Raw genomic sequence first — 23314 nt, 5'->3', positions numbered from 1 at the left:
CAAAGCGGCGAAGGTCACGGCACGAGCCGGAGCGCGCGGGCCGCCGGGAGTCCCTTTTGCGGCCCGCGCCCCTAGCCCACCGACTCCGCCCGGAAGCCATGGAGGGAGTGAGCGCGCTGCTGGCCAGCTGCCCCACCGCCGGCCTGGCGGGCGGCCTGGGGGTCACGGCGTGCGCTGCCGCCGGCGTGGTGCTCTACCGGATTGCGCGGAGGTGAGTGCGCGCCCCGCTGCACGCGGCCCCGGCCGCCGCCCCGCCCCCGCGAGGCTACGGCGGAGTCCCACGGGCCGACCAGGCCTGCTCGCGGCTGCGACACGCTTTCCCCGCCTCCACCTTTGCCCTCACCCCCTAAAAACCTCGTCGGGGAGCAGCCTCCGACCGTGGCTGGGGGGGAGGGGGCTGCTGCTTGCTCCTCCCTTCGAGGCCCGCGATCCTGGCTGTACTGCCCTGCTGGGCCTCTGCAGCCCATCGGTTAGGATGATGAGAGCTGGCGTTTGATGGTCTGCATGCGATAGCAATAACATTCCTCACGGAAGCTCTCCCCCGGAGAAGCCTTGGAGCGGAGTACTTAGAAGAGGCACGTGCGAACAGTAGCAGTCTGAGGCAGGAGCCTGCACTCCACACATTTAAGGAACCTGTCCACTCAGAGGTGTACGCTCTGCCCCCTGGACACCTGTCTGGGATGGGCTTTGGGGCTAATACTCTGTCCTGCCGTGGCTCAGAGATCATGCAGATCCCAGTACTCAAAGCTGGCTTTGGACAGTCCCCTGCATGGTTAAACCCCAAAATGGGATAGTTTCTTCAGCAGGGTGAGGGAATAGCTCACCTGATCACATTTCCTGAGGATAGGAACATATACGCATTTGTGGGAGCCTCTTTGGGACAGCCAGGGATGTGCAAAGCTCAGGACTTGCCCTGAGTCGCTGGGCGACAAGAAGCTATGATTTGAACTGACAACCTGGGTTATGGGTCGCCTTCCTTAACCCTGCATTTCTCCTGCAGGAGAGGGCAGGCAAAAGTTGTTAGAGATAGGTGAGTCACGGGGGAGGGGGGACATCCCAGGGGGGCTGAGAGGGTGCCTGACTCTAGGGATCTCAACCCAAGCTTTCTGTCTTGTTCCCACCCAGTTTTTAGAAGTCAGAGGGACCTCTTAATATCAGCTAACCCAAAGCAGTCTCTTTTTACCTGGACCTAGGGGAGCCTGGGCAGTCTGTTCATGTGCCAAGCAGAATTTGTCTCAAAGCCCAGACACCTCCTAGGTGCGTCTGCCAGCTCAGGATAGGGCATGTGACCAGAAGAGCAGGGTGGGACTGGTTGTGTCCTGGGTCACTGCCTGTCACCCCTTCCTGCCCTGCCAATGAGGACCTTGCCTCTGCTAGAGACAGGAATCTGAGGCCTTGGTGAGGTGTGTGGGGAACATATATATTCTTACAGGAGCAGCCAAAACTCCCTTCATGTTACTGGCACCAGACTGTCAAGGTACCATGCTTGGACCACTGCTGCTGATTGGTCAGAGCACGGCGCTTTGTGCGCATGGGTCCTTATGAAGTCTGGGCTTCATCTGGTGGTGAATTGGCCTCTCGCGATTCTGAGCCTCGCTTAGCAGGAGGCTGCAGCTTTCCGCTTCCATGGAGGGGAAGCTGTGGGAGACAGGAATCAGCTGTGGTGGAGAACGGCCGTTGACTATGCCAGAGGAGGGGCTGCAGGAACTTGATTTTGGAAGGTCTTTAGTGGAGTGGGTGTTTTCAAGCTAATCACAGAGGCCAGACTGGCCCAGAGGAGCCCCGTGAGTGTCCCTGTTCAGGTCAGCCTTCCTGGGTTTTAAAACTGGCCAAAGTGGTTGCAGAGAAGTTATCTAGAGTCCAAAGTCAGCCAAGCACCCTGCTACCTCACCCATGGCGTTTCCCTGTCCCAGTTACTGTAGTAATGACAGCAGCTGCCCCTCCTGTACAGGTGATGCGCACAAGCACCTGTCATTCAGGAGCTGCTCTAGTGAGGTAGGCACTGCCATCCTGGACCTTTTCAGAGCTGGGAAATGAAGCCTGGGGTATGCCCACATCACCGTGAGCTGTAGGCCGAGGAGCCCTGCTTCACACGGAGCGGTTCCCCGGACCTGGGGTGCTGGGGCGCTGGGGTGCTGGGGTGGAGGTCAGCCCACTCCCTGTGCCTCCCCCGCTCTTCTTGCTGCCGCTCGGGTGTGTCTTGTCCCTTTGCACTTTTTTGGGTTTGCCCCTGGGAGCTCGGTTTAGCAGCCATCACTGTCCTGTCAGCACGGCATCTGCCTGTGTTCATCGAGATCATAGTTTCTGCGTCTGGATACGAAGCTATATGTGGCTAGCCTCGACTCAAGTATACCTCAGAGCCTGCCCTAGTACTCAGAGGCTCTCTGACAGTTACTCCTGTGTCTAAGTTGCCTCAACACTCACTGTTCAGAGCTGCCCGCCCCAGCTGGGGGCCACTTTATTTTACATTTTATTTGACCCTCTCCTGTCTTCTGCCCTGCTACTGAGGGCACCTGTTTCTGGGTGATAGCATATGCCCTGCCTGTTGGTGGCCATCCTATAGCATCTGTTCCCTGCCACTCTGGTGGTTCGTGTGTCACGGTCAGGCCATGCATTCTGCTCAGATGTCATCTCTGAAAGCCATGATGGTTCTTGATGGACTGAGTGTGTAATGTGTCCGTCCAGGCCTGGCTCCGTCCCCCGAAGGATCAGTTTGGGGGGTTCTCTGCTGTGCTGGATAGCATTGCTGCTGAGATTAGGCTGGAGGTGGGATCTCCTTGGGCCAGGCTGTGCAGAGCTGCACGCCGCCATTGGAGCCTAGGGTGTACCTCCTAGAACCCGTCCTCCTTGATGAGCTCACACTTGGACGAGCAGAGACGGGGCATCCTGTACAGCTGCGCTTTCCCTGGACCCGGGGGAACTAAGCCTGGTTCTCACAGGCATCCTTAGGAAGGTCAGGCTCCTTAGGAAGAGGTAGGCACATTGGTCTCCCTTAGACTCAGAGCACCCAGCAAACTAAGCCCATCCACTGTCTCTCGCCTGTGTGACGTAACACGGGCCCTACTGGTTCCTGAGCCTAAGAATTTGAAGTAATTACCTATGCTGAGGTGTGGGGCGGGAGTTAGGCTTTTCCTAAAAGTCCTAGGCTGATGGAGGAAACCAGAGGCATGTGTTCATGTTTCCTGCTGGTGTGCCTTCCGACCGTCTTCCATGGCTCCCCGAGGCTCCCTTTGGCATCCCAAGAGATCATCACAATGACCAGTTGAGAGATGGCTTCCAGGTCCCTCACCCACCCATGGCAATGAACATGACCTAGGCTTGGTCATGGACCAAGGTGCTGGCCTCTGCTGAGTCACCTTCCTCTCCTTTCTTAAGGCGACTTGCTATCTAAACACCTCCAATGTAGTCCCCAAATGTGATTTGTCATAGAATTGGGATTGTTGGCTTGAGAGAAAAGTAGACCAAGGAGTTTGCCAGGGAAACTGCGAGGGCTTCCCTGAAACAAACCTGGGTGAGTCCTGAGGCAGGATGCCCCGTGTGCCCTGGGACAGGTGGCACTGTGAAGTGGCTGCGGGGACTGTTTGCATGGTCACCCGCCCTTTGGAACAGTGGTGCTAGAAGGTCTGCCGTTCTGCAGCTGCCTTGCTGCTCCTGCCCACGCACCTTTTGGGGCTGTCTGGGAAGGAGGTAGCTCCTGGTATAGGGATCCCACCTAGCCATTGTAGGCAGACAATGGTTGCTCGGACCATAAAAGAGCACCCCACCCTCAAGTATCCACCCCTGGCAGAGATTAGCCTCTGGCCTCGGGAGGATGAATCCCCCGCCTTCCGCTTCCACACCAGGCTTTTTCCAGAGGCCAGGAGCCATTTCCCTAGCAACGGAGCCGGGACCCAGAGTGGAGATGGTGGCTTCCTGGGTGGGCTGGGCTTCCTGGCAGATCTGTCACTCAAGAGCAACAGCCCCTGCCTGCTTGTCTTTGGTCTCCGAGCAAGCCCAGCAGTTGACCTTTCCCATCGAATAGAAGCAAGGCTAAGGAGCCCCAGGGGCAGGTGGGTGCCTTGCCTCAGACTCGGGCAGATGAGCGTGCACTCTGCCTGCGTGCTAGCTGTGAGGCATGCCGGGTGCATAATTACAAAGAGGCCTATAAAAGATGTACAAATTACCACAAAGTAAGTGTTTAATTACCCAGGAATGCCAAACACAGGCAGAACACATTTGCAGTCCTCCAACCACAGCTGTGCCGCAGTCTCTAGCAAAGTCAGAGCAACCTATTTGAAACATGAGGGATTAAAATGAAGATTCTAGAAGGTAGAGAGACCCTAGAGACTAAGGCACAGGGTACCTACCCAGTGTGCAGTCTCTTGTTTGTTTGTTTGTTTGTTTTTGTTTTTGTTTTTTGGATTTGGTTTTTTCGAGACAGGGTTTCTCTGTATAGCCCTGGCTGTCCTAGAACTCTGTAGACCAGGTTGGCCTCGAACTCAGAAATCCGCCTGCCTCTGCCTCCCAGAGTGCTGGGATTATAGGTGTGCGCCACCATGCCCGGCTCCCTGTGTGCAGTCTTAAGGCTTTGCCTGTGAGCCCTGTGCTGCTGTTATTGTTTTAAACTGTGTGTGTGTGTGCGTGTGTGTGTGTGTGTGTGTGTGTGTGTGTGTGTACATAAATGCAGGTGCCCATGGAGGCCCGTGGCATCAGCTCCCCTGGAGCTGGAGTTACATGCGATTGTGAGCCGCTGGACGTGGATGCTGGGATCCAGACTGGGGTCCTCTATAAGACTAGTGGGTGTTTCAGCTGCCAAGCCGTCCCTCCAGCACCTTTCTGCCGTAGACCTGCACTGGGCAGGAGGAGGCTTGGCTGCAGGAGCACACCACGTCCCTGTCGCTGCTGTGGACTAGGCCATGATACTGTTTAGGACTTCCAAAAGTGAGTCCCAGTGAGGAAGGTGCTCTTCTCCCCAGCTGACAGGCCACCCTTCATCACTGCTCACAGTTCATGGAGGGAGCAGAGCTGCTGCGCACGCGGTGTGGGCTGAGCCAGGAACAGGAACCCTGCTTCCACAGCTGTCTTCCCTCCCGGCCTCCTGACGAGACCGCCCTTTCCACTACAAAGCTCCCCGTGTCTTGTCACTGAATCTGTGTGACATGCAGAAGCAGCAGGCACTGTTCCTGGTCCACTGTGCAGGCTGGCTTACCCTCTGGTTTAAGAAGTGACACCCTCCTGAGCACATCCAGGAGCTCCGCAGCCAGGCCAGTCTTTTCAGATGCTTCTAAGGAGCAAGGCCATCTGTGTGTGGCGGCCATGCTACCTGGGTCTGGGCCGTGCCCCTGAACTAGACATGGCCTCTGAGTGAGGACAGGGCAAAAGGGCAAGGTCAGGACACTAGGGCTCCCAGCTGCTGCCCTTCACCCATTTGTTTCTAGATTCCTGGACTGGCTTGCTGGGCAGTTGCTGTGTACCCCCTGCTGCACAGATCCCCAGTGTCTGGGTCAGGATTATCTGCAGGCCCCACCTGTCGTGTGACCAACAAAACCCGCTGTGGGCCTGCCTCCCCATTGCCCCCACTTACCCAAAAGGCTGGGCCCTGGCTGCACAGCTGTGACTTGTCCCTGCCCCTGTCAACAGTCCCCACCCCGTGGCCTCCTTGGCTCTCTCTTTCTCTAGGGATTTTTTTTTCCTGGGAAGGACAGAAAGCTCCCTTAAGTCTTAGAACTCTCCGAAACATGATTTCTGCACCCTAGGAATAGACCTCATGAGGGAAGAAGGGTCCTACGTGTCATCTCTGTTGGCCCATTGGTTAGCTATCCCTGACCTTGTGATGCCCCCGTCTCTGCCCTGCAATGTCTGAGACCCAGAACAGAAGGGGCTGGTGGCCCTGGGTTCCCAAGTGGATGCTTTGGAGCCTACAGAGCTGGTGAGTCTCAAACTGACTCCTGCGAAGTGCTTTGTCGTCGGTAAATCATCCCGGGAGATACCGACAAGCATTTAAGAGTCCCTTCTCCCTCCATGCCCTGTGGCTGGGCCTGCATTTCCACCTTGGATGCCACTTCTGCTCACATTTCAGATGCCATTGAACATTCAGACTGACGACTGTTTTTGGTCCACAGGGTGAAGCCGACGCACACGATGGTCAACTGCTGGTTCTGCAACCACGACACGCTGGTGCCCTATGGGAACCGCAACTGTTGGGACTGTCCCCACTGTGAGCAGTACAATGGCTTTCAAGAGGTACGGGCTGTCAGTGGATGGCAGTGCTAAGACTGCTGCTGAGCTAGCCTGAGCTCTCATCCATGCCACCGTCGTCTGGCTGTGGGCCTGGCTCTGTGTCTTCCCTTGAGGAGGAAGAGCAGGTGCAGAGAACTGTGACCACTTGTCCTGCCTCATCACAACAGGGGAAGATTAGAGTCAAGAGCAGGGCAGGTCTGAGGCCCAGGCCTGCAGATGCAGGTGTATTCGGCGTTGTCAGTGGTTTGTTCTCTGTCACAGCCTTACCCACAGGCCCAGCTTGCAGCCTGAGTTCTCAGAGTGTAGTTCTAGGGGACAAAGCCAGGGTGAGGGATGTGGGCAAAGGGTACCCCAGGGCCTGCCCAGAGGTACATGCTGGGTAGCTTCTCAGTACCTAGGTTTTGGGGGTTCTGTTGTTAGGCAGCATCAGAAGGAATGCTGCTGCTCTTTTGTGTAAAGAAAGCCAGAGTAGGGTTGTCTGGATCCCTGAGTGGGCCCCCACTCACCAGGTCCTCTCTTCCTCCCCAGAATGGAGACTACAACAAGCCAATCCCAGCACAGTACATGGAACACCTGAACCATGTGGTGAGCAGTGTACCCAGTCCCCGGGACCCTGCGCAGCCGCAGCAGTGGGTAAGCAGCCAGGTCCTGCTCTGCCGAAGGTGCAGCCACCACCAGACCACCAAGATCAAGCAACTGGCTGCTTTCACACCACGTGAGGAGGTGAGCATGCACAGTAGGGAGAGCCCCTCTTCGCCTCCTGCCACCCCACATTGCAGGGTGTGTGGCTTCCCTCATAGCCGGAGCTGAACTGCTATCACTGACCTTGTGACCACTGGGAGAACACCACGGAAACCAGAGCCTGTCAGGCCAGGGGGCTCTATCCATGAGAAGAGGGAGACAGAGGCCTTGGGCTCCAACTGCAGCTTTAGGGGGCAACCTTCTGGTCTCCTTCGTTAGTCAGTCCTGTTTAGCGTGGTGTCCTGGGAAGAAGAGAGGCAGATCCCACCTGTCTTAGTCAGGGTTTCTACTCCTACACAAACGTCATGACCAAGAAGCAAGTTGGGGAGGAAAGGGTTCATTCTGCTTACACTTTTGCATTACTGTTGATCACCAAAGAAAGTCAGGATTGGAACTCAGGCAGGTCAGGACACAGGAGCTGATGCAGAGGCCATGGAGGGATGTTCCTTACTGGCTTGTTTCCTCTGGCTTGCTTTCTTATAGAACCCAGGACTACCAGCCCAGGGATGGCACCACCCACAATGGGCCCTCCCCCCTTGATCACTAATTGAGAAAATGCCCCACAGCTGGATCTCATGGAGGCATTTCCTCAAGGGAGGCTTCTTTCTCTGTGATAACTCCAGCCCGTGTCAGGTTGACACACAGAACCAGCCAGGGCACCACCTGGGGACCAGGAAGGAGCCAGGAGGCCGAGAGGGAGAGCCACCAAGACAGCTCAGTGGGCGAAGATACTCACCACCAAGCTAGACTACTGAGCTCAGCTAACACACTCACCGGGGCCCTGCAGCCTCCTCTGCATGCTCACGCACACTCAGTAAACGGATACGTGTAGTTGTTAAAGGGCTTTTACAAAGAGGCTGTGAGGGAATGACTGATGCCAGGTGACCTTCCTGTTTGCCCCAGCAAGAGATCACGCTAGGTATTCCCACCGACCTGCTCGCTGTGGACCTTGCTGCATCTCTGAGAAGGCAAGGGATGGAACTTCTATCCTGGGAAACTAAAGAACTCTGGTGTGTGTTAGACCTTCAGGAGAGGAGAGAGGAGGGCCCTGATCCTCGGTTGTCTTTCTGCCACGATCTAGAGTGTGTCGGCTCAGTGTCCCTACTTGAGCAGGCTGGGAGCTACAGAATGTCATTAATGTCCTGTGTCACGGCCAGCCCTCACTCCTGGGATTGAGCATCGCCATTTGCACAGGCCCGGCCGGAGTCTGAACCCAGTTCCCCGCTGTAAGCCGGCCCTCTGTCCACACCCACAGGGCCGGTATGATGAGGAGATTGAGGTGTACCGCCACCACTTGGAGCAGATGTACAAGCTGTGCCGCCCATGCCAGGCAGCTGTGGAGTACTACATCAAGCACCAGAACCGCCAGCTGCGTGCCCTGCTTCTCAGCCACCAGTTCCGGCGTCGGGAGGCTGACCAGGCTCATGGGCAGGTCTGAGGCCATGGGACATTTGGGTGTCGGGTGTGGCAGGGAAGATGGTCTGGGAGCTGGGCCCTAGTGACTGGGGCATAGTGCAGTGTGCAAGACTCCTTTTCTGGGAAACAGCTGCCTGGTGGCCCCTGCTGTCATCAGCTGGACGTGGCTGTGGCTGCCATGCCCTTACCTGATCTAAGGTTGCCTTGCCGACCCTTCCGCTTTCTAGACACCCTTGTATTTGTTCCTCATGGTCACCTCATGATGAGGTAGGTAGCCTGAGCACTGGCTCCTGTCATGGCTGTGGGACCCAAGGGTAGGGCTGACATGCTTGCAGGGACACACGGACACACACACACACACACACGATCAACAACAGTGCCAGGGGTCAGACTCTGACATGCTTGCAGGGACACACACACACACACACACACACATGATCAACAACAGTGCCAGGGGTCAGACTCAGGAATAGTGGCTGAAATTAACTCTAGTTTTGTTGTAGTGTGTAAGCAAATAGTCTAGGTTTTGAAACACTAATAAACGAGTGAATGGGACTGTAGCCTAGCCCAGGGAAGCTTGTCTGCATGCACAAGAGAAGTCAGAATAGCAAGTGCCCTGAGAGACAGACTCCTCCACAAGGAAGCTCCTGCTCCACCCCGTGTCAGATGGGCCTTCGTCTGCCAGCTCAGTCATTGCCTTCTGGAGCTGGCCACTACTGACCATGAGGACGTACTGCCTCGGTCCCTGCTCTCCTGTCTGCTCAGAAGAACGGGCGGCTCCTGTCCTCAGACCGCAGACCTTTGATTCTCACTCTAGCTTCTTGGATTTTAGTCTGAATAACTTATTAACCAAAAAAAACTTTTTTAAAGATTTATTTATTTTATGTATCTGAATACACTGTCATTTTTTTCAAACACCCCAGAAGAAGGCATTGGATCCCATTACAGATGGTTGTGAGCCACCATGTGGATGCTGGGAATTGAACTCATGACCTCTGGAAGAGCTGTCAGTGCTCTTAACCACTGAGCCTTCTCTCTAGTCCTAACAAAAAAAATATATTAATTGAACTTTTCCCAGAGTCGTCTCTACATCTTTCTGGCATTCTAGTCAAGTGTAATAGGAGTTTTTGATAAAAATTTGACAAAGTTTTAGAAAGATGTTTCTAGAAGCACAAAGTCTCAGCATGTAGAACTGTTTCTCTAAAGGAGACAGCAGTGCCCTGTCACAGAGACCTGTCATAGTGAGGCATTAGCTGTGTGTGTCTGTGGGGGGGGGGGGGGTAGTGGTCCCTGAGCATCAGCAAGGGTGTGGAGACAGGACCGTCTGCATTCCACTTCTAGCTGACCCATCTCTCCCTCCCTCAGAGTTTCAGTTCCTCAGCTGTGAAGGCCCCACTCCAGGTCATCCTGCTCCGAGCCCTGGCCTTCCTGGCCTGTGCCTTCCTGATGTCCACTACACTGTATGGACCCAGCGAACCCTTCACCCCGGGGGCTGCCTTGCCCCCGGCCCTACCTCCTGGGGGCAACAGTTCTGCTGCCACAGACAATACCACGTCTCAGGCGGAGGGCTGGCAGCAGCTGCTGGGCCTGTTGCCTGAGCATGCCACAGAGAAGCTACACGAGGCCTGGGCCTTTGGGCAGAGCCACCAGACCAGCATCGTGGCAGTAGGCCTGCTCACCTGCCTGCTGGCCATGCTACTGGCTGGCCGCATCAGGTGTGTTGTGGGACCTTGAGCTGGGTGGGCAGAGGTCTGTGGGCAGAGCGTCACTGCCTCCGTGGTGGTCCCCTACTCTGGGCTCAACTCTAGACAGCCTGTTCAAGTTCTCCAGGCCAGGAGGACAACGCAGAAGTACCGATGACAGTGACATTGAGCCAGTCACTGCTGGCCTCTGAGGCTGGGCCCAGTCACCTCATACATGTCCAGAGTCAGAGTAGCAGAGGCTGTGGAAGCTCAAGTGAGGACAGTGCTCGCCTTGGCCCCAGGCCAGGCAGTGGGCATAGGAGCTCTGACCTGCTTAGGCTCTGAGCTGGGTGTGATGGAGATAGGGTGTGGCACAGGGAATGCCGGGAGGCTCTGTGCCACCCGGGGCGCATGCTTACCTTGCTTTCCCTGGCAGGCTGCGGCGCATCGATGCCTTCTCCACCTGCCTCTGGGCCTTGCTGCTGGGGCTGCACCTGGCAGAGCACTATCTACAGGCTGCCTCGCCCGGCTGGCTGGACACGCTCAAGTTCAGTACCACGTCCCTGTGCTGCCTGGTGGGCTTCACCGCAGCTGTGGCTACAAGGAAAGCGACAGGCCCGCGGAGGTTCCGGCCCCGAAGGTCAGAGAAGCAGCAGTGACTGCGGGGGGAGGACGGTGGCGGATGGGCCGGGCCCGGCTCACCCCCTGAAGCAGGCAACTGTCTCGTCTTAGCCATCCCATACCCTTAGCAGAACCCCCTTCCCCACCAAGCCCCTCTCCCCCAGTCTAGGTGCTCCCCGGGTGCCCTGTACTCGCTCACCACTGCCACTACCACTCTGGCCTAAGACCCTGTCATAGCCCCAGTGACCAAGCTTCATCACCTGTGTGTGACCTGTGGCCTCCTGCTAGCTCCAGGCACCCAGTCTGCTCGGACTCCACAGGCGAGGGTGTAGACCTCCACTGTGCCCTTGTCATTTGGTTGACATCAGCCAGTTGACAAGCCATGGCCTCTCGGTGTGGTGAGCTAGGGCTCCTTCCCGAGACTCATGGTCCCTCAGGGTCCTTCCCTGGGGCAGCGAGGACAGTTCTTGGGTTCAGCCTGTCAGTGGCTATGACTGTGAGGCAGGCCCCTCTCAGGTGGACAGCAAGTTCCTGTGGTCTGCCAGGTAGAGAGACGCATCATCCTAGATCAGTGGCTGCTCTGTACAAACAGGACCCAACAGACTGTTGGTGACATCGGGTCATTGTCCCTTGTACCTCTCTAGCATTGGTGGGTTTCTTGGAATAATTTGTGGAGGGTGCCAAGGCTTCTGCCCTCTGTTTCTCTGGGGGCACCTGCGAGCCCCGTGTGGGCTCAGCCTCGTCCTCCTCCCAGGCACAGCTTCCCGGGGATGCTACCCCAAAAGTCCACCCAGATCAGGCCCCTGCTAGCTGATGGGTTTTGGACAAACCCCTGCTGTCTTTCAGCTTTGGTTAGCCATCTGGAGTGGGAGGTGGGTCCTTCTCTAGGGCCCTGGGTACTGGCCTCGGTGGATTTGAGGACCACGAGAGGTGGCACACTGGCAGGGAAGGTAATGGCCATGGGAAGAGGGCATTGTCTCGGGCTCCATCTGGACCATAGGCCTGCTGCCCGCTGGTGGCTCCTGACTGACTTACACTCTGTCCGTTGTTGCCCCTGCCACTTGTCTGCTAACTGAAGTCCCTCTAAGTGTGGGTGGGTTCCTTCACCCTCCGCCCACCCCAGAGCCCAGGGAGGGCAAAGGAAGATTCCCATGACTGAGTGTCACGTCAGACATGGCCATCTGCTGCTGGGTCTGTGAGGTGGCTGGTCAGTTCTTGAAACCCCATAGGGAGCCTGAGAGGCAACCAGGCCCCACTGTGGTAACGCTGTGTGAGGGTCCATGGAAGCCTCTGTCCTCTGACCTCCGTATCAGCAGCAGGCCCCACTGTGGTAACGCTGTGTGAGGGTCCATGGAAGCCCCTGTCCTCTGACCTCCGTATCAGCAGCAGGCCCAGCAGTACTCAGCTTCCATGTGTGGTGACCTGAAGTGTCAGAAGACCAGGCGCTGCCTCTGGCATTGCAGGGCTCAGCTTGCTCTGGGTCAGGGTGTGGAAGGCCCCCTCTGAGGTGTAGGTAAGGCCATGGTTGATGTGGGCCAGTTGCTGCTGACCTTGTGGGCACAGCTCTCTGAGAGGACAGGGAACAACTACCTGTCTCTTTTCTCCACGGAATTGGCCTACGGGGAAAAAACTGGCGGTGGGGCTGTTGTCGGTGCGCCCTCTCGTGTGTATTGTGGATCTCTAAGAAGCTGGCGATATGGTGTTCATTTCTGCATTTTTGACATTACATAGAAGCAGGTGTATGTGTGCGTGTGTGCATGTGTGTGTATTTAAATTATTTATCATACACAGAGCCAGCTCTGGCCAGCCAGAATCCCTGATGAGCATGTCGCCCTGCCTACTGGTGGGAGTATAAGGCATGCCGGATCAGGATTCTGGCCTTTTAAAGCGTTTGTGTTACTTTTTAACATTAATAGTCCTTTAAAGTTTTGTTAGTTGGAGAAAGCATGTTCTGGTGTCGCTGGCAGAAGCTGAGGAAATGCAGGCTCCCTTGGGTTGCGGCTTGTTGACTGGGGACAACCACCTGGCGGTCCCTGATCAGAGTGTCACCCCAGGTACATACAAGTGGTGTCCCTGAAATAGGAAGGAGGGGGACTACTCACTTCTGGGTCTGGGGTCCCCACGCTGGGCCCAGCAGACTCCAGTAACACTCGCCCTGGAGTAGGACCACCCTCCAGCTCCAGGCCAGCCTCCATCCTGTTGTGTTCTCTGTCTGCACCCAGTACAAGCCTGTGTCATGTAGTAGATTGTGATTAATTGTCCAGCGACCCTAACTACTGTAACCACCACTGGCCATAGAGGCCATGATTTGAATGCTGTGTTTTCAATAAATGCCTCCTGGGCCCTGCTCATTCCAGTTGGCACTAGGTACTGCGTCTTTTTTTCTTTCATGTTCTTCAGAAGGGCTTCTGTGCCAAGGAGGGAGGTGGGTTGGTTTGGGGTACTGCGTTTGGGGTTGGGAGCAGGTTGGGGAGCTGGTGATGGCAAGGAGTGCTTGCTGGCCCGGCGTTCCTGTCCTGCTGCCCGCAGCGCTCGCCCTACGTGGGGTACGCTCGCTGCTTTTCCAGCAGCTACACTCTGGAGGGCGGGCTCGGGGAGGAGGAAGGCTTGAGGCTCCCTCCCTGCACCCCCCCAGGTTGGATTAGAGAGCTCCAGCCTGCTGGCCCACTCCATGGTCAGGGTTCCCAGGGATCAGGAAGGAGACGCGCGCGCGGGCTAGGGTTCGAGCATGCAGACAGTCAGGACCTCACTAAAGAAGCATTGGACAGAAGAGGCTGCCTCAGGAGCTGCTCAGGGCACGGCAGAGCTGAGCCCCTGCCAAACTTCCCCACCTTTGGGATTCACTCCTGTGGCACAGCAAGAGCGAGACAGACCTCCAGAGCCCTCTCTCACAGTGTGGCCTCCGAGAGGCTTCAAACCTGGGAACAGTTCCTGTGCTTAGTGGCTACGGCTCCCAGGGTTAACCATGGCTGAGGCCCCAGGACTGAGCAGGGCTGGAGAAACCAGGGCTAGACTAGCAGAGCCCGGGGCGCTGAACTAGGGGCCAGGAGGATGGGGTCCCCGCCCGGCTAGGACCTCCCCTGCCCTGCATCCCCCCGTTGCTTGCTGGTCCTCGGGGCTGCCTATTCCAGGGTCAGCCTTGGCTCCCGGGTAGGACAGGAATGGACACAGGCGGCCTAGTATAGCACCCTGCTGCCACCTGCTGGAAGGGCTTGGCCGTGCCTTTGCACCCGCTCTGAGACTGGCTGAACCTGCTGCAGCGTCACCAACAAACCTTCAGCAGAGCCCAGGGTCTTCCCACAAAGGCTCACACAGCCAAGCATGTGGTTTCCAGGTTCCAGCCTCACCTCTGCTGGCCCTAAAGTGCCTGGACATGTCCCCTGGAACCTTCACTGAGGTCCAGCCAGATTCAGTTGTAATCCTGAAATGAAAACAAAACAGTACACTTGGGGGGGGGTGCTAGAAAGTAAACCCAGACACACCCGACACACATACACATGCACCTGACAGTCTAAAACTGAGATAAACCCCATTCCATGAAAAATCAACTTTGCTTAAGACAGGGACGACATTCCTCAGTCTTTGACCAAGGAGTAGGGCTTCTCACAGCCCCCAAAAAGGCAGCTCTGGAAGCAAAGTTAGGGTGCATCCAAGAATGCCCCTCTGCAGTTTTGCTGTGCCCTGATTTCCTATGTTCCCCAGACACTGAGCTGGAAGTTCTGGTGGCTTCATGGTCCTTTGCAAGAGACTGGGAAGGTCATCTGGTTCTCCGGACAGTGACCATCTGGCTACATACACCTCTCTTAACAAAACTGAAAAATGGGGACAGAGGGGTGCAGAGCTTGGCTAGCAGTAGCCCCCCCCCCCCCAGCACCTGGCCACGATAGCATGAGTACCTTAGCCCTGCTCACCACGGGGCCTGGCCTTCGTCCGCACATTGTCTGCTGGGCTCAGTTGTCCCTTGGGACCGAGGTAAGGCTGGATACCGGAAGCTCCTTCCAGATGGCAGACTAATGTATTAACTGCCTCTGTCCCCTCCCCTCTGTAATTGGGTGCCTTAATCAGAAGCATGGTTGACATTCTGGCCTGTGGCCATCAGGTTCTGGTGTGTGATTGTACTGTTCTCAAGTTAAAGAGACACTGTCACCTCCCGTCTGTCTTTCGGGCAGCTTGGCGGTTGGTTTGGGTCTTGTCTAAGTTTGCGTTTGGCACGTGCAGTGTAAGAGCCTTTTCTGGGGAGCCAAGGCCTGTCTGCCTCCCCTGTGCTGCAGGAGGCAGGCTCGTGAGGCACAGCCCCATGGAGATGTGACAGTATCATCTTCTCAAGTTCCAGTCCAATTGGGGATCATCCCGAGTGTCTCTGAGCCCAAACCACTCCATTGGGAACTTGTAGGCACAGAACTTGGTGGCCAGCAGAACCCCGGGTCTGCCGAGCCCAGCGCAGTACCTGGTCTGGGAATAGGAATGTTTGCTTCAGGGCCAAGGGTGGATTGGCATGAAGCCGGCCAGGGTAACAGTGTCGCTTTAATGCTGAGACTCACGGTAGAGGTAGATTGAGTGAGCCTGAGGGGTGGCAGGCATGTGGGTGGGGCGAGTCATGCTGGCGGCTCCCAGCCCACCCGCTCCTAATAAATGGACAATTGCCTCTTCGCTTCAACTAACGCACGCCTCCTCTGGGACCCTGACTTGGGCCCACCTTGTACCCTGGGAGGGGCCGGGCCCCACTGTGCAGAGGCTATCTCCAGAAGCTTCCTGACTCACTCTGCTCTCCTTTGTCTCCTTCCCATGGGCCCTCGCAGGTACTTCCCAGGAGACTCTGCCAGCCTCTTCCCTTCTAGCCCCAGCCTGGCTGTGCCCTACCCAAGCGTCCCAGCCTCACCAGCATCCCTGTTCATCCCCACCCCGCCCGGCTTCCTGCATCTCACCAAGCAGCAACTGCTCCGGTCTCCCCGTCGGGTCTCCCCCTCATCCCTGCCAGGCCGCCTCAGTCGGGCCCTCTCGCTGGGAACCATACCTTCTCTGGCCCGGACAGGTAAGGCCTTGAAGCACTGGTGACAGAATCAAGCTGGGGAGAGCTGGGCTGGGGTCTTGTGAGGAGGAGATGGGCCAATACGAAAGAGATCATTTGAACTCTGCTAAGGAGACTTAAGTAGAGCTGAGCCCTTCCTCCCACACACCTCAGCATCCTCTAGCACTGTTTAAGAATTCCCTTTGATGGCTTCCCGTTTAGGGTGTTATTCTTTGGTGGGGAGCGGGGAAGGAAGGTTGTCACAGACGCCTTCCGTGGCGCTCCTTATCACCTGTGTGACTGCAGGCATCAGTGTCACTGCCAAAGTAGCTGCCTTGTTCATTATAGTAGCAAGAGCTTGGTAAGGATGGTGGGGGGTGGGAGGGATGGGCATTTCCCATGACAGGTTTCTCTGCATTCGTAGCTGTCCTGGAACTCACTCTATAGACCCAGGCTGACCCTGAAGTCAGAGATCTGCCTGCCTCTCATTTCCTGTTTTTCTAACTGGAAAATGTGTGCTTGAAGAGCAAAGATTTGGTTTGGGTCAGTTGTGTTTGTTGGTTGCTTGCTCCCTGTGGAGCCTGAAAAGACCAAGGCCCCACCCTTTCTGGGGGCCTCTGTTTTGCCCCTCACCTTCCTAGTAAACCCCAGAGTTCAAGGCCACCCCAGGCTACCTTGTGAGTTCAAGGCCAGTCTTAGCAGAGTCTTACAGATAGGTAGATAGACAGACAGACAGACATATACACACAGATACATATATCCATACTTATATATACAAACAGATACAGATACATGGATAGACATGCATACATAGACAGACACACACACATAGATGCATATATCCATACTTATATATGCATATACAGATACATGGATAGATAGACATACACACAGAAAGACAGACAGACAATAAAAAGGATTAGTAGAGCAGTGGCTCAGTGGTTAAGAGCGCATATTGTGTTCCAAGGACCCTGATTCTGTCCCAGCTCCTGTGATCTGCAGTTTACCCCTCCTGTTACTCCAGCTTCGGGATATCCAACACCGGGGTGAGGGGGGGACTTGCCCTGTGCAGGAAGCAGTTCCTGATCCCCTAACTCGAGGCTCTGCCTACCACTCACCCAGCTGCCAGTGTGCTTTTCCCCCTGTGCTGCTCTTAAGGGGCACTCATGCCAACTGCGACAAGCTGTGTTCCATGGGGTTCCTTTCCCTATCTATGGCAGGACAGTCACGCACACTTTCTGGGGTTTTACTCTGTGCAGGAAGCTACAGAATCAGCCTTCAAGTCGACTTGTTGCTGCTAACGTGCACCCCATTCTCACCAGGGTACGGAAAGCGCCCTTGGGTGCAGAGTGGGTGTACAGCTCCGTGGCAGAGCACTTACTTACGAGGGCACCCAGCCCCGGGTTCTCCTCAGCATCTGACATAACAGTAACAACAGAGTGGCATTGGTGTCTAGGGCTGTGCTGAGAGCAGGTAGGGCTCAGTGGCCAAGCACTCGCAGTGGACGGTGGACCCTCGGCAGAAGTGTCTGCTTATCTCAGAGAGCTGGAACCTTGTGTCCTCTGTAGCCCCAGGCTGGCAGCTGACCCCTCCCCAGGCCCCAGGACACATTGACTGGGAGCAGCTGGGTTAACAGATTCTTTCTTAAGCCCCTTTGGAAGAGGAAGGTTGCAGTCCCAGTGACAGGGACAGCAGTTCTCTCTGTTGAAGCATGGGGTAGCAGCAGAGACTTGAGTAGATTCAGTTCCTAACCATTGTTCCTCCAGTTCTGGGCAGTCTGGCTCCCTCCGCTGGCCTCTGGGAGTACTGCACTCACAGAGTGCACATGCATCCCTGCATGTAGGCTAAAGTCATACGCCTGAAATTAAAATGGCACATTGTGTGGGAAGAAGGCAAACAATGAGGCAGAGACCACGACACCACCACTGACCCCTGTGACCACCGGAGGCGTCAGTGTCTTCATTGGCTAAGTGGGAGTGTTCCGTGTGCGTGGATGGCAGGAGCTGTTTCCATGAAAGCACTGAAGTCAACTGGCAGGCATGTGGGGCGGGGTGCTGGCTCGGCGTCACTCTGAGGTCTGTCTATGTTGTATTTCTCTTTCTGCGTAGACTCAGGATATCTGTTCAGCGGGAGCCGCCCACCTTCTCGGGTGTCCCCAGCTGGGGAGGTTTCTCTTTCAGGTAAGGAGACAGAGCTGGCAGAGGGGACTGGAAAACTGTTTCCAGACAACCCTGAAGCCAAGGCATCTGTGCAGTGTTAACTGTGAGTTTAGGGGAAGTAGACCTGTGCTCAGACTCCAGCGCGTGGCAGGAGACGAGCATGGTGTGTCAAGGCTTTCTCTGTGAGCTGAAGGACCATGGGAGGCCGGACAGTATCACGCTGTGGCCGTGGGTACAGCCGGGCGCTGGGCGCAGCCCTAGCACATCAGGCCAGCTGACCCCGGAAGATAGCAGTGTGCTCCTGCCGGAGCCCAGCTCAGCCCTGGGAGGTCTAAGAAGGTGTCCCCACCCTCACCCCCTGCTCAGTCCCTGGCAGGCTGGCCCTTCCTCCAGCAGGTTCCTCTGGCTCCCCTCTCCCCAGCTTACACCTTGCCTTCCCTCATGGCTGAGGGAAAGCACCGGGTCCCAGTGGGGGGTGCTGAATGTCAGAATGTCAGTGCATGGTGCAGGTGCCTGTGTGCCTGCTGCCACCGCCACTGTTTGTCCCCTCTCCCTCTCTCTCTCTGCAGATTACTTTTCCCTATTGTCCAGCAGCTCGCCCTCTCCTCTCCCTTCCCCAGCGCCTTCCGTGGCCGGCTCCATGGCCTCCAGCTCCGGCTCCTTACGCCACCGCAGGCCCCTCATCAGCCCTGCCCGACTCAACCTGAAAGGACAGAAGCTGCTGCTCTTCCCGTCCCCCGGGGAGGCGCCAAATACCCCCAGCAGCTCAGAGGAGCACTCGCCGCCCAACGGCAGCCTCTTCATCGAGTCTCCCCAGCTCCCACAGAGGAATCTCACTCGGGACACAAAGCACACCATGGGTACGTGTGGGCCTTCAGTGTGCACGCAGTAGGTGCTGCCGTGGAGCCCTGGGTATGCGTGGGCCTTCTGTGTACACGCAGTAGGTGCTGCCATGAGCCCTGGGTATGCATGGACCTTCTGTGTGCACGCAGTAGGTGCTGCCATGTGCCCTGGGTATGCATGGACCTTCTGTGTGCACGCAGTAGGTGCTGCCATGTGCCCTGGGTATGCGTGGACCTTCTGTGTGCACACAGTAGGTGCTGCCATGTGCCCTGAGTATGCGTGGGCCTTCTGTGTGCACGCAGTAGGTGCTGCCATGGAGCCCTGGGTATGCGTGGGCCTTCAGTGTGCACACAGTAGGTGCTGCCATGGAGCCCTGAGTATGCGTGGGCCTTCTGTGTGCACGCAGTAGGTGCTACCATGGAGCCCTGGGTATGCGTGGGCCTTCTGTGTGCACGCAGTAGGTGCTGCCATGGGGCTCTGGGTATGCGTGGGCCTTCTGTGTGCACGCAGTAGGTGCTGCCATGGAGCCCTGGGTATGCGTGGACCTTCTGTGTGCATGCAGTAGGTGCTGCCATGGAGCCCTGGGTATGCGTGGACCTTCAGTGTGCACGCAGTAGGTGCTGCCATGGAGCCCTGGGTATGCGTGGACCTTCAGTGTGCACGCAGTAGGTGCTGCCATGGAGTCCTTGACCGATTCTGGAGGTTATTTGCTACTATGGTAGGAATGTACTCTTCAGCGCTAGGCTGCCCAGGGGGCTCTGGTGGGTAGCTGTACCCTCTCCTTTTGTAACTGACTCTAGAGGCTTCCTTTCCTGGGACTCTGGAAAGCCTGTGTATTGTCAGCCTGTCCCTGTCACAGATGCTCTCATTTTGCCCACTCCTTACCCGCTGACAAGCATTTTTAAAAGTTAATTGGACTCTGTTAAAACTCAGACTTTCACATGCGGTGTGTGGCTCTCTGGGGCTGTGAGTGTGGGTAGATTTGGCTGCATGGGCTGAGTGGTGTTCAGAGGAAGGGCTGGGCGGACAATCCATTTCCCTGGAGCCTCGCGCCTCACTGCCTAGGGCTCTCTGGGACCACTCGGTGTTCACGTGCTGCGCAGAGGAGGTGAGCGGTTTGAGACTCCAAGGACCTGTCCAGGGTCTGGGGCAGAGCTACCAGGGATGCCCTGGGGTTGCGCTGCAGCTCGGCAGGATGACCACTCTGTCCACAGATATGAGGTCAGTGCTGGCCAGAGACAGTGCCCGCAGTCGCCGCTCCATCAAGAAGGAGGATGAGTCATCGCATTCCTCCGCCTGCGTCGTGGACACCACCACCAAAGGCTGCGCAGAGGACACCACTCCCTGGAAAGGTCTGTGACCCAGGTGGGAGAGTCATCCCCAGCCCCCTTCTAGGACCGTGAGGAAGCCCTCTCCAGACTGTGATAGTTCTGCTTCATCTCCTCAGCTGTCCTAGCCCCATGTCAGATGTCCAGTAGCCATGGATAGCGCCTGTGCTTAGAGTACATACTGAGGATGTCTAGGTTGGCCCCGCTCGGGAGCGTCTGAGCCCCTGGGTCGGGCCTGGCCCTTCCACGTGCTTCATGGTTGGGCCAGAGAGCTGCCAGCCGCTGGCTTGACACTGGCTCCTTCCTTGCTGGATCACTGACAGGCACTGTGAGACCATCAGTGGTCAATCCGCGGGTGGGAAGGAAGGCAGGACACTCTGCTGCCCTGAGTCAGGTCTGGACTGTGTCTCGTGACTTTGATGAGAAGACCTGAGGCCTCATTCTACCTTTGCTTGTGTTGTTTTTAAGCAAGGTCTCCTGTAGCCCAGGCTGGCCTCAAACTCACAAAGCAGAGAATGCCTTTGACCTCCTTAAGTCCCGCCTCTGCTGGGATTAAAGGGTGATTGACCCTCATCCCTGCTTCTTAGCGTACTTAATCTCTAAGGCTTGAACAAGGTCTCCTCCCACAAACTCCCAGTTCTTCCTACATGACATTGCTATCTTGGTTACCCTGTTGTTGCTGGGTGCAGGCAGACACAGGCCACCTGACCTAGGGTTTGTGTGGTCACATAGGTTCTGAAAAGATAGGCCTTCAGAGAAACAGGCCTCCACAGTACTTTCGGAAGGGCCCCAGCTCCTCTGTGCAGGAAGAATGTTCCTGAGGGAGACTAGGTGTGGCTCGGACAGCTGGGGCGGAAAGTTTGCTCTGGGTGTGGCCCTGCCTGAGGACTAGGGTGCCTCTGACTCGTGTCCCGCTTGTAGCTCGCGTAGGTCCCTCCCTGGTCCGGGGCCTCCTGGCTGTGAGTTTGGCTGTCAATGTGCTCTTCACCTCGGCCTACCTGTACCAGAGCCTGCGCTGACCACCGAGGGCCTTTGCCAAGGGCAGTGCCAGGTGCATGCTGCTTCCGACACTGGCGCTGAGATCTCTCCCCGAAGGGCTCTGTCTCCGCCTTGACCTCCTGGGTCGAGTCCCTGACCTCAGGATACCTGCTGTCCACCCAACAGTCTGCAAACATCAACTGTGTTTGGTGCTGACACTCTGACCCCAAAACCAGGGATCTTTGACAAGCTTGCCCAGCCCCAGGGACACTAGTGCTACTGTAGCTGTGGCGGGAGTGGGCCAACCAGGCTGCTTGTGCCCTGCTGCTGCCTCCATGCCACCAGAGGTCTGCTGCAGAGCCGAGAATCAAGATGAAGACAGCCCCTGAGAGACGCACTTGGAGCCTGGGTCACCTTATCCTCACACCTGCCCTCTGCAGAGAGCAAGGCTCCCCCAGCAGGCGTGGCCATCCATCTACTCCTGACTGTTGGCTCGGGCAGGGCTGGGCGGGGAGAGCCTGGGACTCTCCTCTCCCGTGACTTCTGCCTTGCACACCTGTTTGTGGCTTTCCCAGCGAGTAGCTCTGTTCCCCTGAGAATGCCAGAGCTCCCCTGTCCAAGCCGCTCTCCCATCCGAGTCCCTGCCTAGCCCACCAGTTGCTAGGGAGCTGCACAGTTGAGGTGGGCCTGGATCCTCCCTCACACCCACATCCCGTACTCCTGAGCCCTGTCCTCTCCTCCTCCTGTCCCCATCTGTGTCCCCTCAACCTGTGGCTCCAGGCCACCTGTGTCGGTGCCTCCATGCCCAACCACTGCCCCCTGAGGACCCTGCAGGCTTGTGGGAGCACATCCTGTCCCCCAAGGGAGGAGGAGGAACGTTGGCCTAACACTGGCTCTTTCAATAGTATGGGGCCACATGTGCCTGTATGGGTCAGGCCTTGGCCCTGTGTGCGAGCGCGTGCATGTGTGCGTGCGTGTGTGTGTGCGTGCGTGCGTGCGTGCGTGTGTGTGTGTGTGTGTGTGTGCGTGCGTGTGTGTGCGCGCGTGTGTGCGCGTGCGTGTGTGCGTGCGTGTGTGTGTGTGTGTGTGTGTGTGTGTGTGTGTGTGTCTTTGTATTATACCCCTTGGGATTTGTTGTGGGGGAGGGGCATGGGGAAGGGAAGGGACTTCACTGTCATTCAGGGATAAAGTTTAACTTTATTTTTCTACACATCTTTTGCCAGGTGAGGCGTGTGCTTTGAAGCAGATGCCTCCGGCCCTTCCTGCCAGGGAGGTGGTCTCTTAAGCTTTGGGTGCTTTTAGTACTTTTTTTTTTTAACAGTAGGGAAGAAGCCCTGACCTTACCTCTACACTCCTGTCTTGGGAGCTCTTGATACTAACCTGGGTTGTGTCATACCAGTCATGGGTCAGGGCTCCATGAGTCCAGCTGCCACAAAGGCTCCAACATAGAGGTGACACCTCTTTGGCCTACATTTGTACAATGGATGCATCAAGTTTTTAAACTTTATTTCCTGCCTAAAGAAACAAAATTGTTCCTCAGCATCCTTGTCTCCAGCCCCGAGAAAACACCTAAGGAGAGGCTACGCCCCTCCCGGCAGGGCAGCCTGTGCACCCAGAAGGGGCCTCTATTCATGTTCTGATTCATATATAAACACGATGTTATTTTTCTTTACAAAAGCAAAAAAATAAAAATAAAAACTGTACCAACTTTTGACGTGTGTCAGGCTGTGTTGTCTTTGTTTGCTGGGCTAACCCTCTGGGGGAAAAAATAACACCCCTTCCAGGGGTGCAAAAGCTGTGAGAGGAGGTCCCGAGGATCTGCAGAGCCTGACTCTTGAAGGAGTCAGCTGATGTGTTGTCAGGCCGTACACCCTGACAGACGGGGCCAACCTGACCTGGTGTCACCTCAGCCTCTACTGCAGGCTGGAGAGATGGTCCAGGGTCCTCTCTTACTGTGATGAAGCACCCTGACGGAAAGCAGCAGAGGGCAGGGAAGGGTTTATTTCACTTATACTTTGAGGGCACAGTCATTAGGGGGCATCAAGACTGGAGCTTGAAGACAGAACTGCATGCTAGCCCACATAGCCGTTAGCTCTGACCAACAGTGATAGCTGACTGACAGGCTCATGCAACTTTATGCAGCTCAGGAACACAGATGCACACACCCCAAGCCTAGGGACTGGAGCTGCCCATAGTGGGCTGGGCCCTTGGGACTACATAAGTTAATGACAATCCGCAGATATGCCCACAGGTCAGCCTGATGTAGGCATTTCCTCAGTTGAAATTGTTTTTCCAGATTAATTCTAGACTACATCAACT

General features: G+C 56.3%; 1 protein-coding gene across 5 annotated transcripts; it reads left to right on the top strand.

The window, feature by feature from the left end:
* On the top strand, window positions 1–21990 carry Tmem201 (transmembrane protein 201). Of its 5 annotated transcripts, XM_052178216.1 has the most exons (12): window positions 141–211; window positions 5736–5908; window positions 6102–6222; window positions 6748–6942; window positions 8216–8392; window positions 9742–10091; window positions 10495–10698; window positions 15479–15711; window positions 17796–17867; window positions 18416–18706; window positions 19904–20041; window positions 20939–21990. In XM_052178216.1, the coding sequence occupies exons 2-12, from the start codon at window positions 5835–5837 to the stop codon at window positions 21034–21036; spliced, it is 1953 nt and encodes a 650-aa protein (XP_052034176.1). In that variant the 5' UTR covers window positions 141–211; window positions 5736–5834; the 3' UTR covers window positions 21037–21990. The 5 variants fall into 5 exon arrangements, with proteins under 5 accessions (XP_052034177.1, XP_052034175.1, XP_052034179.1 ...); XM_052178217.1 differs by lacking the exon at window positions 5736–5908 and having other exon boundaries at window positions 1–211; window positions 18467–18706; XM_052178215.1 differs by lacking the exon at window positions 5736–5908 and having other exon boundaries at window positions 1–211.
* The last annotated feature ends 1324 nt before the right edge of the window (window positions 21991–23314 follow it).

This window comes from Apodemus sylvaticus, chromosome 3 (assembly GCF_947179515.1).
Source record: "Apodemus sylvaticus chromosome 3, mApoSyl1.1, whole genome shotgun sequence".
Taxonomy (NCBI): Eukaryota; Metazoa; Chordata; class Mammalia; order Rodentia; family Muridae; genus Apodemus; species Apodemus sylvaticus.
This window is presented reverse-complemented; position numbering and strand designations above follow the sequence as displayed.

Bases quoted from the DNA above. Each gene is read 5' to 3' on its own strand.
- Tmem201 (XM_052178215.1), top strand. From the start codon at position 99: ATGGAGGGAGTGAGCGCGCTGCTGGCCAGCTGCCCCACCGCCGGCCTG. The intron at 6,943-8,215 runs GTGAGCATGCAC...CCACACCCACAG, and splicing joins CTTTCACACCACGTGAGGAG to GGCCGGTATGATGAGGAGAT. The intron at 18,707-19,903 runs GTACGTGTGGGC...CTCTGTCCACAG, and splicing joins GGACACAAAGCACACCATGG to ATATGAGGTCAGTGCTGGCC.